Here is a 16,778-nt window from a genome sequence, read left to right as displayed (position 1 = left end):
TCTGGGCTCAGGGCGGGGTGGGACCACAGTCTGGGTGGCTGGGGCTGCAAGACTCCGAGGTGAAAGGTCACTCCTGGAAGGGCTTGTGCAGCCAGTTAAAGGTTAACCTGCCCAGAGCCAGAGGCTCGCCAGCCCGGGCCTCGCATACAAAGGGTGCTTAATAAATGCTGGTCGGGCGGGCCCCAGCCCCGGTACTGGGGGATGGGGTGAGTTGGAGGTGGCGGCAGCTGCGAGGTTCCAGGGCGCCTGGAAGAGACATCTGCAGTCCAGCCGGCCGCCAGGCCAAGCCCTTTCTGCAAAGCACAGAAAGAAAAGGAAATTAAAAGGGAAAAAGGGGCAGGCCCCCAGACAGGGCATGCCTGTCGCCTCCAGCCGCGCGGGGCGGGTGGGCGCCCTGCCCCCGGAGGCCAGAAATTGTGCAGAGGGGCCCCCTGACCTCGCGGCCCCGGCCAGCCGGTCTCAGACCACAACATCCCTTCCCCCTGGAGATTCCGGGCACCAGGTGTTAACCCGAGCAGAGAAAGGGTGGGGTGGGGGTCAGACGCGGCGACTTTCTGGAAGAGGAAGCAAACACAATCTAGGGTGTGTGTGTGTGTCTCGCGCGCGCGTGTGTCTTGCGCAGGGGCGTACCCCCCCCCCCCGGGTGCCACTGGCCCCCCATCATTGCTTTGCCGGGAACGGTGGGGTGGGGGGAGGTTCCGAGGGGCGCCTCGAGGGTGATCGAGCGACCCAACGTCCAAGGCCAGAGGTGGAGGGGAGGGCCTTGGAGAGACATCTTGGCGAGGCTCAAGGAAGGGCAGAGGGCAGGCGCGGCTGAGGCTCCCGCCGCGGCCCGGCAGGGGTTAAGGCCGGAGCCGGGCGAGGGTGAGGGCGGGGGTGCGGGGGGAGGGGCAGAGGGAGGCGGGGGAGGGTCAGGCCCCGCGGCCCCGCGCTCGGCCCCCGTCCCTCCCGCCGGCCCGTTCGCCCGGCGCCGCGCGCGGCCACCCATGCCCTTATAAGGGCGGCCGTCGCCGGGGCAACGAGCGCCCGCCCCCAGCCCGCGGCGCGCGCCCCTGCCCCCGCCCCCGCCCCCCGCCCGCCCCGCGAATGGAACGCTGTGTGTCAAACCGGCCGCAGCGCGAGGCCGGCGCGCGGGGTCGTTGGCGGTGGCGGCGGCGAGAGCGAGGCTTGGGCCCAGGCGCAGGCCCAGGCCAGGCAGGAGCGGCCGCAGCGGGGGCGGCAGCTCCAGAGGCGCCGGCCCAGCGGCCCTGCAGGCCCGGAGCGGCAGCCGCGGGCGCCGGGGGACCCAGGGGGCGCGGCGATCAGCCCCGGCGCGCACCCGCCGCCCCTCCCCCCCCGCCACGGGCGGCCGCGCAACTTGCGGCCAAACTTTCCCCCCGGCCTCCCGCGCTCGGATGGCGGCCCGCTGAGTTGGCCGCAGCCCCCGGGCGAGCGGCGGCCAGGCCAGAGGACGCCCCCTGCGCGGCTCGGGCTGGGCCATGGCCCGCGCGCCCCCGCCGGGGCCCCAGGGCGGCGGGACGCGAGTCCTCTGGGTCCCCGGCCCGCGCCTCTAGCGCGCCCCTCCCGGCCCCGGGCCCGGCCCCGCGCACGCGTGGGAAAGTTGGCCTGGAACCGGCCCGACCAGTTCCGCCCGGGCGCGAGGACCGGCCGCAGGAAGTTGCTGCAAAACTTTTTTGGGGGGTGCAGCCCGTGCCCCCCGCGCGCCGGGGCCGAATGCGCGCCGCGTAGGGTCCCCCGGGCCGAGAGGGGTGCCCGGAGGGAAGAGCGCGGTGGGGGCGCCCTGGCCCCGCTGCCCTGGGGCTATGGCCATGGTGACCGGCGGCTGGGGCGGCCCCGGCGGCGACACGAACGGCGTGGACAAGGCGGGCGGCTACCCGCGCGCGGCCGAGGACGACTCGGCCTCGCCCCCCGGTGCCGCCAGCGACGCCGAGCCGGGCGACGAGGAGCGGCCGGGGCTGCAGGTGGACTGCGTGGTGTGCGGGGACAAGTCGAGCGGCAAGCATTACGGTGTCTTCACCTGCGAGGGCTGCAAAAGCTTTTTCAAGCGGAGCATCCGCCGCAACCTCAGCTACACCTGCCGGTGAGCCCCCCATCCGCGCGCCGCCGCCGTGCACCCCGCCCCGACCTGGGGCGGGCCTCTGACCTGCTCGGTCACCTTGGGCCTGGCGCTGACCTTCCCTGGGCCTCCACTGCCCCCTCTGAGATAGGGGCACAGCACCCTCCTCCCGCATTCCATGGCTGGGATTGTGTATACAGTCGGCGCTACATCGTTGCAGGTTCCCCCCCCATCAGGTGGTCCCTGGAGGCTTTTGCCCCAGTTACTTGCTTCTCCTTCCCCCCGCTTTTTCTCTGGGGAGGGGTCATCTCCGCGCTGGGGTGGGGGTAGGGGTGCTGTCAGGGGTGGTAACCCAACCCCAGGGCACCCGTTCTCGGGGATCCCGGCGCGCGGGATGCCCTCGAGGGAATCGAACGTGGAACTTGGACCGTGGAGCTCGCAGCGTCCAGGGGCCATTGTCTGCGGCCGCGCGGATCGATACGGCGCGCCCTTGGGGTCAAATATCACTTCCAAAGTCGCTGTGGCTACGGAGGCGGCAGACGGAGGGAGGCTGGGGTGGCACGGGGCGGCCTTCTTCGCATGAGGGGCCCAGCGGTGGGGGTGGGGGTGGGAGCTGGGCTTGCCCATCTCGGGGAACCCCTCTGGGCTCACTCTGGGCCTTGGGTCACCGGAAATCGCCACTGGAAGGCCGGCAGGGCCACCGGAATTGACTGAAACGTCCCTCTCCCCCAGGGGTGGTTGCAGACCTGGGGCTCCTGGAAAAATCCCTCAAACTTTGGGTGTCTCTGAGACGGGCAGGGAGTGAAACGTTTCCGAGCAGGAGCCCTGGGCTGTCCCAGGTCGGAGACCTCTTTGGCAGGGCGTGGCCTTGCTAGCTGTTCTGGCGGAAGGTCCCCAGGGAAAGGTCCCCAGGGAAAGCGATCGGGGTTGTCCAGCCCGGGAGTTCTTTTCTCACCGTTCCCGGGCGAGCATCCAATCTGTCCGTTTATAAGCCCCTACTCTGCACCCCAGGAACATGCAGGGTCTCTGTGGAGCCCGTCTAGACGGTCTCAGTTCCCAGCTGCGCAAAACAGAGGCCCAAAGGCCCAGAGAGAGGTCCTCGTGCCTGCTTTGCGTTGGACATGGAGGGACCCTGCCCGAGTTGGGGGCACTGTGGGGGAACTGTGGGGCTAGGGTGGGGACCGCTGAGTTCGGATCGGGGTGTCCCCAGGGAGAACGGCTGATGGAAGGCTTGTTGGCTGAGGCCACCAAATAGGGCCCCAGGTACCCGAGGGTGGAGTTTGGCCCCAGGTCCCGGGTCAGGGCTGGCCTGGTGTGGCCATGTGTGGCAGAGCTGCCTTGCTCCCTCCTCCAGCACAAAGTGGGCCACTAGACTTTGGCCTCATTCTTGCTGCTGGAAAACCGCCTGCTCTCTGGTCATGTCTTCAGGGAGGGTAAGGGAGTGGGGCTCAGGCAGTTTTGGGGTCCCAGGAGCTTCCTGAGGGTGGTGTCAGGGAGCACCAATTTCGGGTGGGGGGGGCCTTGCTTGGAGCTGGCAGGTTTGTGCTGTGTGAGTTGTGTGACCTGGTGAAATCACCATTCCATTCTGAGCTTCAAATGGATTTAGCAGGGTCTCGCTGGGGCCCAGCCTGGGTAGTTTGATGCCAGCCCCTCCAGAGAGACCCCAGCTCCAAGTCTAGCTCCTGAGAAGCCCCCAGTCTGGAGGAGACACAGTGAGACAGATGCCCCAAGTCTGTGGGATCTGGGGTCCCAGAGAGAGAGCAGAGGCTCTGCCTGGAGGTCAGAAAGGGCTGCCTGGAGGAGGCTAGGGGACATGAGCCTGAAGCATGGAGTTGGCAGGTGGAAGAAAGGCCACAGGGGCATGCCAGAATGTGGTCCAGACAAAACACTTAGTGGCAGACTGAGGGAGCTGTGCTGTAAGAGGGGGACTGTGCAGCCATGGGAGAAGTCAGAGCTAGGTGGGCCTGAAATGCTGGCTGAGGGTAATGGGGAGCCATAGAGGGTGTGTGAGCAGGGGAGGGCTCTGATCAAATTGGACTGGAGGCCAGAAGCCCAGGGAGGAAGCTGAGTTGGGCCATGGGGTTGGGCAAAAAAGCTTGCACTCTTTAGGTGGGATAACAGGAAGAACTTAATTGTTTCCCTCCTTGGAGGGATAGATCTGTCCCAATTCCACAGCTGGGGAAGTTGAGACTGAAGTTTCAGGGCCTCCCCTGAGGTCAGGGGCGCCTGAGCTGGGCCTCTGCCTGCCTGCAGGGCTGCCCCAGGCCAGGCCGTTTCCACCCGGCTGCCCTGGATCCTCCCACCACCCAGCCACTGGGCTTTGTTCTGGTTCTGCCTGAGCTCCCTCTGCCCTAGTGGGGCCTCTTCCCAGGGGCTCAGTGGCTGGTGCTGCAGGACCCAGGCAGTGGCGGAGGGGGGGTACGGGGGAGTGGGCGCAGATCCTCAGCTTTCCTAAGTTGGGTTCTCCGGCTGGGGTCTGGGTCTTGGCACTGTCCCCCGTGAACCCCTCTGACCCAGTCCATCCCATATGATAGGGCAATATCTGACCTCCCATTTTCAGATGAGGAAACCGAGGCCCAGTGGGGCAGTCGCCACCTGAGGGGCAGGGCTGGGTATCTGCAGCTGAGATTCATCTGTTTTGTTTTGTTTTGTTTTTGAGACGGAGTTTCACTCTTGTTGCCCAGGCTGGAGTGCGATGGCGTGATCTCAACTCACTGCAACCTCTGCCTCCCGGGTTCAAGCGGTTCTCCTGCCTCAGCCTCCCAAATAGCTGGGATTACAGGCATGCGCCACCACGCCTGGCTAATTTTGTATTTTTAGTAGAGACGGGTTTTCTCTATGTTGTTCAGGCTGGTCTCAAACTCCCAACCTCAGGGGATCCACCCGCCTCGGCCTCCCAAAGTGCTGGGATTACAGGCATGAGCCACTGCACCCAGCCTTTTTTTTTTCTTTTTTTTTTGAGACAGAGTCTCACTCTGTCACCCTGGCTGGAATGCAGTGGGTCAATCTTGGCTCACTGCAACCTCCACCTCCCCAGTTCAAGCGATTCTCCTTCCTCAGCCTCCCAAGTAGCTGGGATTACAGGCATGCGCCACCACGCCCAGCTCATTTTTGTATTTTTAGTAGAGACGGGGTTTCACCATGTTGGCCAGGCTGGTCTTGAACTGACCTCAGGTGATCCACCCTCCCCCGCCTCCCAAAGTGCTGGGATTACAGGCGTGAGCCACTGCAGAGATGCATCTGTTTAATTCCCTTAAGTGATGGTTCTACTCTGTGACTGTCTCTGTGTGTCCCCTGGGTGTCCAGCTGGAACCCCAGGGGTAGTTGCTCCAGGTCCAGGCCTTGGAGAGCCCCCAGCTCCTGGTGGCAAGAGACCAGGGGAGTCCAAGGGCAGGGGCCAAGGGGAGAAGGTTCTGGGGACATTTGAAGAATAAGGCCTGGACCTTCCTGCTTGGGGGCTGACCCAGGACGGGGAGCTCACCACCTCTCAGGGTGGGGCCACCTGTCTCATCCCTGCAAGAGGCAATGGCATTCACTGAGGGCTGACCAGGAAAATCTCCAGCTTGCATAGGGGTTGGTTGGTCCTCTCAGAAGAGCGTAGGTGTGGGGCCTTCAGGGCAGAGGACCAGAGTGACTTTGTTTACTTACTCATTCCTTGGTGTGGGCATTGTGCGGGTGATAATGCTGGGGCCCCACCATGCTATGACCCCATAGACCACTAGCCCCTGGCCTGACCCCTAGTTAATTCACAAAGTCCAGCTCTCTGACCATGTCCTCTCTGCCTTCACATCATTTTGGGGACAATGACCCTGCTCAGCCTGACAGTGACCAAGTAAAATGAAACTCTTTAGGCCTCCATATTTGTGTATTTCAACCCTTTTGCTCTGGCTGTACCCTCTCTCTGGGATCACCCCGCCATTCACCTGGAGAACTCCTATTCATCCTTCAAAACCCATGCCAATGTGCCCTCCCTGGGGTGTTCATCTGCTTTTCCACAGATTCCTCTTCATCCATCACCACTCATCCGGGTTATCTTGTCTGGTTTGCAGACCTGCAAGCTGAGCTCCTGTACCCCTTTGGGGTTACCTCCCCAGTCTAGAGGGCCCCTACTAGTATTTCTGAGGGGCAGCCTCCAAAGGCGGCTCATAGGCTGGTTCGGGGAGGAGGATATGGGGGTCTCAGGGAGCCCTGGCTTCTGTGTGCCCCCAGGTCCAACCGTGACTGCCAGATCGACCAGCACCACCGGAACCAGTGCCAGTACTGCCGTCTCAAGAAGTGCTTCCGGGTGGGCATGAGGAAGGAGGGTGAGTACGTGCTGGGGACACACTGGGGACGATCACAGCCGCTGGAGCCGGGGTGAACAAACAGCTTCTTCCTCCCCTTTTTCCCCTCCCTTTCACCCCTCCCTTTCACAGGGGTCTGGGTGCCTCACAGGGTGGGGGCCGGTGCCTGCTAACCTCATTACCACTGATCCCTTGATCCCGTGGGCTGCAGTCTGGCCCTAGGCTGGAGGAATCCAATTAGGATCCGTGGCCCCCTGGTTGCTGCCGTGGAGCTGAAGAGGCCAGGGACGCCCCACAAGGGACTTTCCCCAGCCCCATTCTCTTGCAGGAGCTGCCTTCCCCAATTACCCCCGACTCCAGCCTCAGAGGCCAGTTCCCTGGCCCTGACACCTTGGTGACCTCTTGTCTGCTAGCGCGGCCACCGCGTTCTGAACAAGGATTTTTTTTTTTTTTGATTTGTTTCTCCTCCACCCTTCACCCATGCTTTTTGTTTGCCCAAGGCAGGAACTCTGCCCGATTAAGGCAAAGGGCAGCTTACCCTTTCTTCTGACCCCGGGCGCTGGGAGCAAGAGTGAGGCCCAGCTGTCTCTGCTCAGGGGACCCAGGTGGACGGGCGTATTCTGGGCTGCTGGGCCTAGAACTCTGCCAAACCCCCTTAGAATTCAAGTAGAACCCAGAGATTTCTGCATGGATTTCTGGGGTTCAGGAATAGAATCTAGCCTATTGGACGAGATCTCCTGTGCTGGGTTTCAGGTTCCTCTGGGGACTGTGTCGTGGGCCAAGCTGGCAGTTCTTTCTAATGTCTAACCTGAGCCTCCCCTACTTTGAAGTTTTTTTTTCCTTATTTTCTTTATTTATTTTTATTTTTATTTGAGATGGAGTCTCGCTCCATCTTCCAGGCTGGAGTGCAGTGGTGTGATCTCAGCTCACTGCAGCCTCCGCCTCCCGGGTTCAAGTGATTGTCCTACCTCAGCCTCCCGAGTAGCTGGGACTACAGATACGGGCCAACACGCCCAGCTAATTTTTTTTTTTTTTTTCTGAGACGGAGCCTTGCTCTGTCGCCCAGGCTGGAGTGCAGTGGCATGATCTCGGCTCACTGCAGGCTCCGCCCCCTGGGTTCACGCCATTCTCCTGCCTCAGGCTCCTGAGTAGCTGGGACTACAGGCGCCTGCCATCTCGCCCGGATATTTTTGTATTTTTAGTAGAGACGGGGTTTCACCATGTTAGCCAGGATGGTCTCGATCTCCTGACCTCGTGATCTGCCTGCCTCAGCCTCCCAAAGTGCTGGGATTACAGGCGTAAGCCACCGCGCCCGGCACGCCCAGCTAATTTTTGTATTTTGTTTTGTTTTGTTTTTGAGACAGAGTCTCGCTCTGTTGCCAGGCTGGAGTGCTGTGGCGCCATCTCGGCTCACTGCAACCTCTGACTCCCTGGTTCAAGCGATTCTCCTGCCTCAGCCTCCTGAGTAGCTGGGATTACAGGCACATGCCACCACGCCCAGCTAATTTTTGTATTTTTAATAGAGATGGAGTTTCACTATGTTGGCCAGGATGGTCTTGATCTCCTGATCTCGTGATCTGCCCGCCTCGGCCTCCCAAAGTGTTGGGATTACAGGCGTGAGTCACCGCGCCTGGCCTAATTTTTGTATTTTTAATAGAGATGGTGTTTCACTGTGTTGGCCAGGCTGGAGTCTCCAACTCCTGACCCCAGGTGATCCGCTCACCTCAGCCTCCCAAAGTGCTCGGATTATAGGCATGAGCCACCCCACCCGGCAGCTTTTTTTATTTTCTAGAGACAGAGTCCCACTATGTTGCCCAGGCTGGTCTCGAACTCCTAGCTTGAAGCAATCCTCCCACCTTGGCCTCCCAAACTACTGGGATTACAGGAATGAGCCACCATACTTGGCCTAAAGCTGTTGTTTTTTGGTCTAGGCCTTGGTGGGAGAAGCTGAGAGAGGCAGCTGAGGGGCTTTCTTTTAAAACTGATCAGTCCCTGTGGCCCTTTTAAGTTTGGGGGTAACTTTCTTGTCCCTGCCCCCATAACATGGATTTTGCCTCTACTTGTCTATTTTACCTAAAATCCTCATATATCTCAAGTCATGGCCTCAGAGCAAACAGCCTCGCCAGAAGTCTTCAAAAGCCTCGGGTGGAAATATTTATGATGACAGCTCATGCTTTAAGCACACCTGCCTCGGGGCCTTTGCACGGGCTCTTCCCTCTGCCTGGAGTGCACTTTTTCCAGGTCCATACATGGCTCCCTCCCTAACCTTGCCTTCAAGGTTTGCTCAAACATCACCTCCTCAGGGAAGCCCTCCTGATCCCCCTGTATTTGACGCCACCTGTCTTGTTCTGTAATTTGCTTACACCCAGAATGTCCATTCCCTGTGGGCAGGTATTTTTGTCTGTCTTGTTCCCCAGCGCCTAGACCAGGGCTTGGTACACAGTAGGTGTTCAATAAATGGTCCTTGGCTTGAGTTACCATGTAATTACCTTTCCTGTGTGGCAGGCATTATTTTAAGGTATAGATTCTCATTTAATTCAGTGATTGGTGACATCGTTTTTGAGACGGGGTCTCACTCTGTCTGGAGTGCAGTGGTGCGATCATAGCTCACTGCAGCCTTAAACTCCTGGGTTGAAGTGATTCTCCCACCTCAGCCTCCTGAGTAGCTGAGATTACAGGTGTTCGCTACCATGCTGGGCTAATTTCTTAATTTTTTGTAGAGACGGGGTCTCACTATGTTGCCCAGGCTGGTCTCAAACTCCTGGGCTCAAGCGATCTTCCTGCCTCAGCCTCCCAAAGTGCTAGGCTTGCAAATGGGAGCCACTGTCTGCATTTTACAGATGAGGAAACTGAGGCACACAGCAGATTGGTGAGGCCATTTGTCAGAGAGCAACAGAGTTGTGATTGGGATTTGAACCTCCACAGTCTGGGCTGAAGAGCTGGGGAAGGGTTTGAGGAAGAGTGAACAGAAAGTGCAAAGGCCGGCCGGGCGTGGGGGCTCACGCCTGTAATCCCAGCACTTTGGGAGGCCGAGGTGGGCAGATCACGAGGTCAGGAGATTGAGACCATCCTGGCCAACATGGTGAAACCCCGTCTCTACTAAAAATACAAAAATTAGCCAGGCGTGGTGGCAGGTGCCTCTAATCCCAGCTACTTGGGAGGCTGAGGCAGGAGAATCACTCAAACCCCGGAGTCGGAGGCTGCAGTGAGCTGAGATTGTGCCACTGCACTCCAGCCTGGTGACAGAGCAGAACTCTATCTCAAAAAGAGAGAGAGGGAGAGGGAGAGAGAGAGAGAGGAAGAAAGGAAAGGAAAGAAGGGAGGGAGGGAAAAAAGAAAAAGAAAAAGTTCAAAGGCCCTGGGGTGGGAATGTGGCCGTGTGAGGGAGTGGTGGTTGCTCACAGCCCAGTGAACAAAGGGGGAGGAAGCTTCCTGGAGGACCGGGGAACCACTTTTGGGCCCCATCCACCTATCCCCATTTGACAGTTGACTCAGACTCAGGGACCCCTTGGAGCGGGCTTCAACCCATGCCCTGGCTTCTCCGCTCAGCTCTGTTCGCCCCTGGCTTCTGCTCGCGTTCCCCTCCGGTGTTTGCTCTCCACAGAGTTGACCTGGAGTTCACGGAGGTGATGAGATGGGGCATGCCAGCTCATTAAAGCTCATTAATTAGTCGGCTGGCAACCAGCCCAGTCAGCCCTGCCATCCCGCCCACCCCGGCACAAGCCAGGCAGGCACATGGCCAACTCTCTTCCTCTTCATGCCTCAGTTTCCCTTTTCTCACCCACCTGGTCACTGCAGACGTGCCCAAGCCAGCAGCAGGGCCTCCCCGCTTCATAAGCAAGGCTACTGATGGCGGCTAATGTTTACTGAGGACCTATGGCGGCCCCCCTGGGACCCCTCCCTACTGTAGGTTCCCCCCAACCCTTCCCTGCACTGTAGCCTCTGCAGGGACCCAGACCGGCCCTCAGGGGTCACCATCTGGTGGGGAGGGGGATGGAAGGTAGAGAAATGATCCCTGTTCCATAGGAGAGAGCCAGTGCTGGGTGGGTATTGATCTGTTGCTTTGGGGACCAAGCTGGCCAGGGTCCCCAAGTCCTCCATGGCCCATCCTCAGCTCTGGGAACCCCATGACTATCTGTTAGGAGGCTCCAAAAGGTTTATTAGATGCTCCTCCTTGTCCCCAGGAGCTGGGGGTGGGGGGTGGTGGCTGGACTTAGACAGGGACTCCTGGACTCTTACTTTCTAACCAGCCTGGCGCCCATGGGGTGGGGTTGGGCATTCTGGGAAAGGCTGGGCCTGGAGGCTTTGGAGGGGAGGGCCTGAGTGACCCCTTGATGACTTTTGTCTCCCTTTCCCGTTATTCTCCCTACCTGCCCCCCCCACCTGCCCCCCCCCCACCTGCCCCCCACCCCATGTCTCTATGGGCACCTACTTGGCCCCTCATTCCTTCCCCCCTCTTCCGGCCCTCTCCTCTCTACCCCTCGCTTCCCTTCCTGTCTCTCCAATCTCCTCTCCTCCCGGCCTTCTGTGCCCCGCCCTCCCCTCCCCCATCTCCTGTCCCTCCCCCGTTTCCTGCTGCCCGCCCCCCCCCCCCGCCTCCCCTCCCGCCCCCATGTCCCTCCTGTCCCCGCCTCCCGCAGCGGTGCAGCGCGGCCGCATCCCGCACTCGCTGCCTGGTGCCGTGGCCGCCGCCTCGGGCAGCCCCCCGGGCTCGGCGCTGGCGGCAGTGGCGAGCGGCGGAGACCTCTTCCCGGGGCAGCCGGTGTCCGAACTGATCGCGCAATTGCTGCGCGCTGAGCCCTACCCCGCGGCGGCCGGACGCTTCGGCGCAGGGGGCGGCGCAGCGGGCGCGGTGCTGGGCATCGACAACGTGTGCGAGCTGGCGGCGCGGCTGCTCTTCAGCACCGTGGAGTGGGCGCGCCACGCGCCCTTCTTCCCCGAGCTGCCGGTGGCCGACCAGGTGGCGCTGCTGCGCCTGAGCTGGAGCGAGCTCTTCGTGCTGAACGCGGCGCAGGCGGCGCTGCCCCTGCATACGGCGCCGCTACTGGCCGCCGCCGGCCTCCACGCCGCGCCTATGGCCGCCGAGCGCGCGGTGGCCTTCATGGACCAGGTGCGCGCCTTCCAGGAGCAGGTGGACAAGCTGGGCCGCCTACAGGTCGACTCGGCCGAGTATGGCTGCCTCAAGGCCATCGCGCTCTTCACGCCCGGTGAGCCACGCTCCAAAGGGGGCCGCGGGATGGGGGGACCCAAGGGAGGTTAGGAGGAGGGCGGCCTGGACCCAGACTCCGGCCCCCATAGCGCCCCGCTCGCTCCCTAGGCCTGGGGCCCTGCACGAGCCGTGAGTGAACGCTCATGGGTGGCTGTAGAGAGGTGATGTAAGCAGTGTGACACTGTGACACCCCCACTCCGTGATCCCAGGACTCTCGGAGAACTCTGAACCCCGGACCCCAGACCCAAGGCTGGGCCAGGACCAGGGCCCAGACCCCAGAACCCTCTTCCTGTTCCCAGGCTCCCTGAGACCCCTACTCCCTCACCAAAGGGCTCTTCATGCTTAGAGACCACTGATAGCACAAGGTTGGGGGGACGTGGGAGGGAAGGTCCTGACCCCCTGGTTCTGGCCCCCTCAGGCCCCCACTGGGCTCCCAGGGCAACCTCCAGGTAGCCAGGGTTGTAGGGATCTGGGTAGGGGCGTGGCTCGGAGGCCCCTCCCGTTGAGGGGCGGGGCAACCCCAGAACTTTCTTTACCATCAGCTATCTAGCAGTGGTAGCCCATCGTATTCCAGCGACTGGCGGTACAGCCAGCTTTTTTTTTTCCACTTTATTTTTTTATTTGTATTTCTATTTTTTGAGACTGGGTCTCACCCTGTCACCCGGGCTGGAGTGCAGTTGTCCGAACATGGTTCACTGCAGCCTTGATCTCCAGGGCTCAAGCAATCCTCCCTCCCACCTCAGCCTCTTGAGTAGCTGGGACCACAGGCGTGCACCACCATTCCTGGCTAATTTCTTTTAAAAAGTTTTCTGTAGAGACGTGGTCTCACCGTGTTGCCTAGGCTGGTCTTGAGCTTCTGGGCGCAACCAGTCCTGCCTCAGCCACCCAAAGTGCTAGGATTACAGGCATAAGCCACCATGCCTTTAGACAAAGATCTCTCCAGCCTGTCTCCTGGGAGTTCTTTAACCTACTGGAAGCCTCTAGATCCCATCAGAGGTATCTTTGGGGCTAGGAACCAGATCCAGGCTACTCTGGGAGGTGGCTTTCATTTGATAAATATGGTTTTGGGCCTGCAAGGTGGCTCAGGCCTGTAATCACCGCACTTTGGGAAGCAGAGTTGGGAGAACCACTTGAGCCCAGGAGTTCGAGGCTCCAGTGAGCTCTGATTTTCCCACTGCACTTGAGCCTGCGCAACAGAGTGAGACCGCGTCTCAAAAATCAATAAATATGGCTTTATTTATTGTTTTCCCAGAAGATTTTTTTTTTTTTTTTGAGACGGAGTCTCACTCTGTCGCCCAGGCTGGAGTGCAGTAGCACGATCTCGGCTCACTGCAACCTCTGCCTCCCTGGTTCAAGCTATTCTCCTGCCTCAGCCTCCTGAGTAGCTGGGATTACAGGCGCGCGTCACCACGCCCAGCTAATTTTTGTGTTTTTAGTAGAGACAGGGTTTCATCACGTTGGTCAGGCTGATCTCGAACTCCTGACCTCATGATCTGCCCGCCTCAGCCTCCCAAAGGGCTGGGATTACAGGCGTGAGCCACCGCGCCTGGCCTTCCCAGAAGATTTCTTCTTGGCTTCCCATCTTGGGTCTCTCTCTAGAGGCTGCCACATTCTCTCACACCGCAGGCCCTTCTGGGCTCTGTCTTCCTCATCAAATTCCCTTCCCAGCCCCACCTTCCCTGCGAGCTTCCTTAGAACCCATCTCCTTGGCCTGGCTGGTGGCCCTGTAATCCCAGCACTTTGGGAGGCCGAGGTGGGGAGATTGCTTGAGGTCAGGAGTTCAAGACCAGCCTGGCCAACACAGCAAAACCCGTCTCTACTAAAAATACAAAAATTAGCTAGGCATGGTGGAGTGTGCCTGTAATGCCAGCTACTTGTGAGGCCGCGGCAGGAGAATCACTTGAACCCAGAGGCGGAGGTTGCAGTGAGATCGTGCCACTACACTTCAGCCTGGGCGACAGTGTGAGACTCCATCTTAAAGAAAAAAAAATTAGAACCTGTCTCCCTGCCAAAGGCATGAGTTGGGTGCCAGCCACCCTTGAAACATCACTGCCTGCACCCCTGTGTCACTGGTTAGATGAGAACACCTCACTATCTCTGGAGGATCGACACGGTCTTAGATAGTCCCATTTGCATCCCAGGGTCGTTTTTTGTTTTGTTTTGTTTTGTTTGAGACAGGGTCTTATTCCTCTGTCGCCCAGGCTGTGCTATGATCATGGATCACTGTAGCCTCAAACTCCTGGGCTCAAGAGATCCTCCCACCTCAGCCTCCTGAGGAGCTGGGACTACAAGCGTGTGCCATCACACTGGACTAATTTTTATTTTTTATTTATTTTGAGACAGGGTCTCCCTCTGTTGCCCAGGCTGGAGTGCAGTGGCATGATCTCGGCTCACTGCAATCTCCGCCTCCCAGGCTCAAGCGATCCTCCCATTAGCCTTCCGAGTAGCTGGAACTGCAGGCACGCACTACCATGCCTGGCTAATTATTCTTATTTTTAGTAGAGACGGAATATCATCATGTTGGCCAGGCTGGTCTTGAACTCCTGACCTCAAGTGATCCACCTGCCTCAGCCTCCCAAAGTGCTGGGATTACAGGCGTGAGCTACTGTGCCCAGCCCCAGCTGATTTGTTTTTGCAGAGAAGGGATCATACTATGTTGCCCTGGCTGGTCTCAAATCCTGGCCTTAAATGATGCTTCTGCCTTGGCCTCCCAAAGTGCTGGGACTGTGGCCGTGAGCCATCACGCCCGGCCCCCTGTTCTTACCCACAGTGGTGAGTGGTGTCCCCTAGTCACCCCTGTGGGCTCTGTGTTCTCTAGCTGCCTCCCACCTGTCTGACTTGCCTTTGTCCCCCTAGACGCCTGTGGCCTCTCAGACCCGGCCCACGTTGAGAGCCTGCAGGAGAAGGCGCAGGTGGCCCTCACCGAGTATGTGCGGGCGCAGTACCCGTCCCAGCCCCAGCGCTTCGGGCGCCTGCTGCTGCGGCTCCCCGCCCTGCGCGCGGTCCCTGCCTCCCTCATCTCCCAGCTGTTCTTCATGCGCCTGGTGGGGAAGACACCCATTGAGACACTGATCAGAGACATGCTGCTGTCGGGGAGTACCTTCAACTGGCCCTACGGCTCGGGCCAGTGACCATGATGGGGCCACGTGTGCTGTGGCCAGGCCTGCAGACAGACCTCAAGGGACAGGGAATGCTGAGGCCTCGAGGGGCCTCCCGGGGCCCAGGACTCTGGCTTCTCTCCTCAGACTTCTATTTTTTAAAGACTGTGAAATGTTTGTCTTTTGTGTTTTTTAAATGATCATGAAACCAAAAAGAGACTGATCATCCAGGCCTCAGCCTCATCCTCCCCAGGACCCCTGTCCAGGATGGAGGGTCCAATCCTAGGACAGCCTTGTTCCTCAACACCCCAAGCATGAACTTGTGGGATGGTGGGGTTGGCTTCCCTGGCATGATGGACAAAGGCCTGGCGTCGGCCAGAGGGGCTGCTCCAGTGGGCAGGGGTAGCTAGCGTGTGCCAGGCAGATCCTCTGGACACGTAACCTATGTCAGACACTACATGATGACTCAAGGCCAATAATAAAGACATTTCCTACCTGCACAGCCTCCCTGGTCTTTATTTTTATTTTTTATTTTTGAGACGGAGTCCTACTTCGTCACCCAGGCTGGAGTGCAGTGGCGTGATCTTGGCTCACTGTAGCCTCCGCCTCACAGGTTCAAGCGATTCTCCTGCCTCAGCCTCCCCAGTAGCTGGAACTACAGGCACCCACCACGATGCCCAGCTAATTTTATTTTTGGTAGAGATGGGGTTTCACCATGTTGACCAGGTTGGTCTCGAACTCCTGACCTCAGGTGATGCACCTGAGGCCTCCAAAAGTGGATTACAAGCGTGAGCCACCGTGCCTAGCCTCACTTACTTTCTTTTGGTCAACCTTAATCTTCTTTTTTTTTTTTTGAGATGGAGTTTCGCTCTTTCACCTGGGCTGGAGTGCAGTGGTGCAATCTTGGCTCAGTGCAACCTCTGCCTCCTGAGTTCAAGCAATTCTCCTGCCTCAGCGTCCTGAGTAGTTGGGATTACAGGTGCGCACCACCACGTTCAGCTGATTTTTGTACTTTAACTAGAGATGGGGTTTTGCCATGTTGGCCAGGCTGGTCTCGAACTCCTGACAGGTGATCCACCTGCCTTGGCCTCCCAAAGTGGTGTGATTATAGGCATGAGCTGCCGGGCCCTTAATCTTGTTTGGGCTCCAATGTCCTTGGGAGAAACCTCTGGGTCCAGTCCTGTCACATGATGTAAGGCGAGCCAATCAGAGACCACCATTCCCTGGGCCACAGCGACTGGTTTATGGAGGGCCTGGGATGCCAAACTAGCCAGTGAGATTCCACGGTGGGATTTGGAACTGGGAGAATCTAATTAAAGCAGAGCCAAGGATGGAAGATCAATTTCCCAAGATGCCTTTGGAGCCCCAGGATCAAGCCATACCTGAAACCCTTGGATGTTTTAAGTTCTGTGAACTCACTCTCCCCCCTTTTGTGCCTGAGTCAATCTGACCAGTTTTTTTTCTCACATGGAACTAAAAATCTGTTTTAGAGATTGACGTTTGGGAGTCAGGGACCTACAAGGCCACGACTTTGAAATGTCGGCTTCACTAGGTTGATACAGAATCATGTGGGGTACCAGGGACTCTCCCGTCCCAGCCTCGGGAGTGTGTGGCACAGCTCTGTGGTGGGAAAGGCACCTGTGGAATTCAGCACCAGAGCTGTAGGGGGGGCAGAAAGAAAGGGGCCGAATGGTGGTGGGGGTGGCACCTCTCACTGATGTCCTTCTGTAGCCAGGCGTGGTGGCAGGAGCCTGTAATCCCAGCTACTCGGGAGGCTGAGGCACGAGAATCACTTGAACCTGGAAGGCGGAGGTTGCAGTGAGCTGAGATCGCACCACTACACTCCAGTCTGGGCAACAGGGAGACTGTCTCAAAAAAAAAAAAAAGAAAGAAAGAAAGAAAGAAAGATGCCCTCCTGAAAACAGCAAGGGAAGAAGTCAAGTCTGTCACGCTGCCTGCTGGGCCAGTGCTCAGCTCTTAAGCAGCCCCAGTTTGCCAAAATGCTCTCTAGTCTCCCCATGTCCATCTTGAAGAAAGCCTTGGAAGACGAGGGATTAGGCCCCTCCTGGGGAGTCAGTGAGGGTTTCTTGTGGGCACGTTCCCAGAAGGGAACTGAGGCAGGGGCGGGATGC

General features: G+C 59.0%; 1 protein-coding gene across 3 annotated transcripts; it reads left to right on the top strand.

Moving 5' to 3' along the window:
• Window positions 1–340: 340 nt before the first annotated feature.
• NR2F6 (nuclear receptor subfamily 2 group F member 6) lies at window positions 341–15,146 on the top strand. 3 transcript variants are annotated; one of them, XM_063801324.1, is made up of 4 exons: window positions 341–582; window positions 6,266–6,360; window positions 10,980–11,546; window positions 14,405–15,146. In XM_063801324.1, exons 1-4 carry the CDS (start codon window positions 356–358, stop codon window positions 14,677–14,679), a joined length of 1,164 nt encoding a protein of 387 aa, XP_063657394.1. In that variant the 5' UTR covers window positions 341–355; the 3' UTR covers window positions 14,680–15,146. The 3 variants fall into 3 exon arrangements, with proteins under 3 accessions (XP_063657394.1, XP_001173294.3, XP_024207708.1); XM_001173294.7 differs by lacking the exon at window positions 341–582 and adding an exon at window positions 1,689–2,080; XM_024351940.3 differs by lacking the exon at window positions 341–582 and adding an exon at window positions 2,571–3,489.
• The last annotated feature ends 1,632 nt before the right edge of the window (window positions 15,147–16,778 follow it).

This window comes from Pan troglodytes, chromosome 20 (assembly GCF_028858775.2).
Source record: "Pan troglodytes isolate AG18354 chromosome 20, NHGRI_mPanTro3-v2.0_pri, whole genome shotgun sequence".
Lineage (NCBI taxonomy): Eukaryota > Metazoa > Chordata > Mammalia > Primates > Hominidae > Pan > Pan troglodytes.
The sequence above is the reverse complement of the archived record's forward strand: the minus strand, read 5'-3'. Positions and strand labels throughout refer to the sequence as shown.

What these genes read in the sequence shown, in the direction of transcription:
- NR2F6 (XM_001173294.7), top strand. Translation starts at nt 1,803, where the DNA reads ATGGCCATGGTGACCGGCGGCTGGGGCGGCCCCGGCGGCGACACGAAC. An exon ending in AACCTCAGCTACACCTGCCG is followed by an intron (nt 2,081 to 6,265) that starts GTGAGCCCCCCA and finishes GTGTGCCCCCAG; the next exon opens with GTCCAACCGTGACTGCCAGA. An exon ending in GGTGGGCATGAGGAAGGAGG is followed by an intron (nt 6,361 to 10,979) that starts GTGAGTACGTGC and finishes CGCCTCCCGCAG; the next exon opens with CGGTGCAGCGCGGCCGCATC.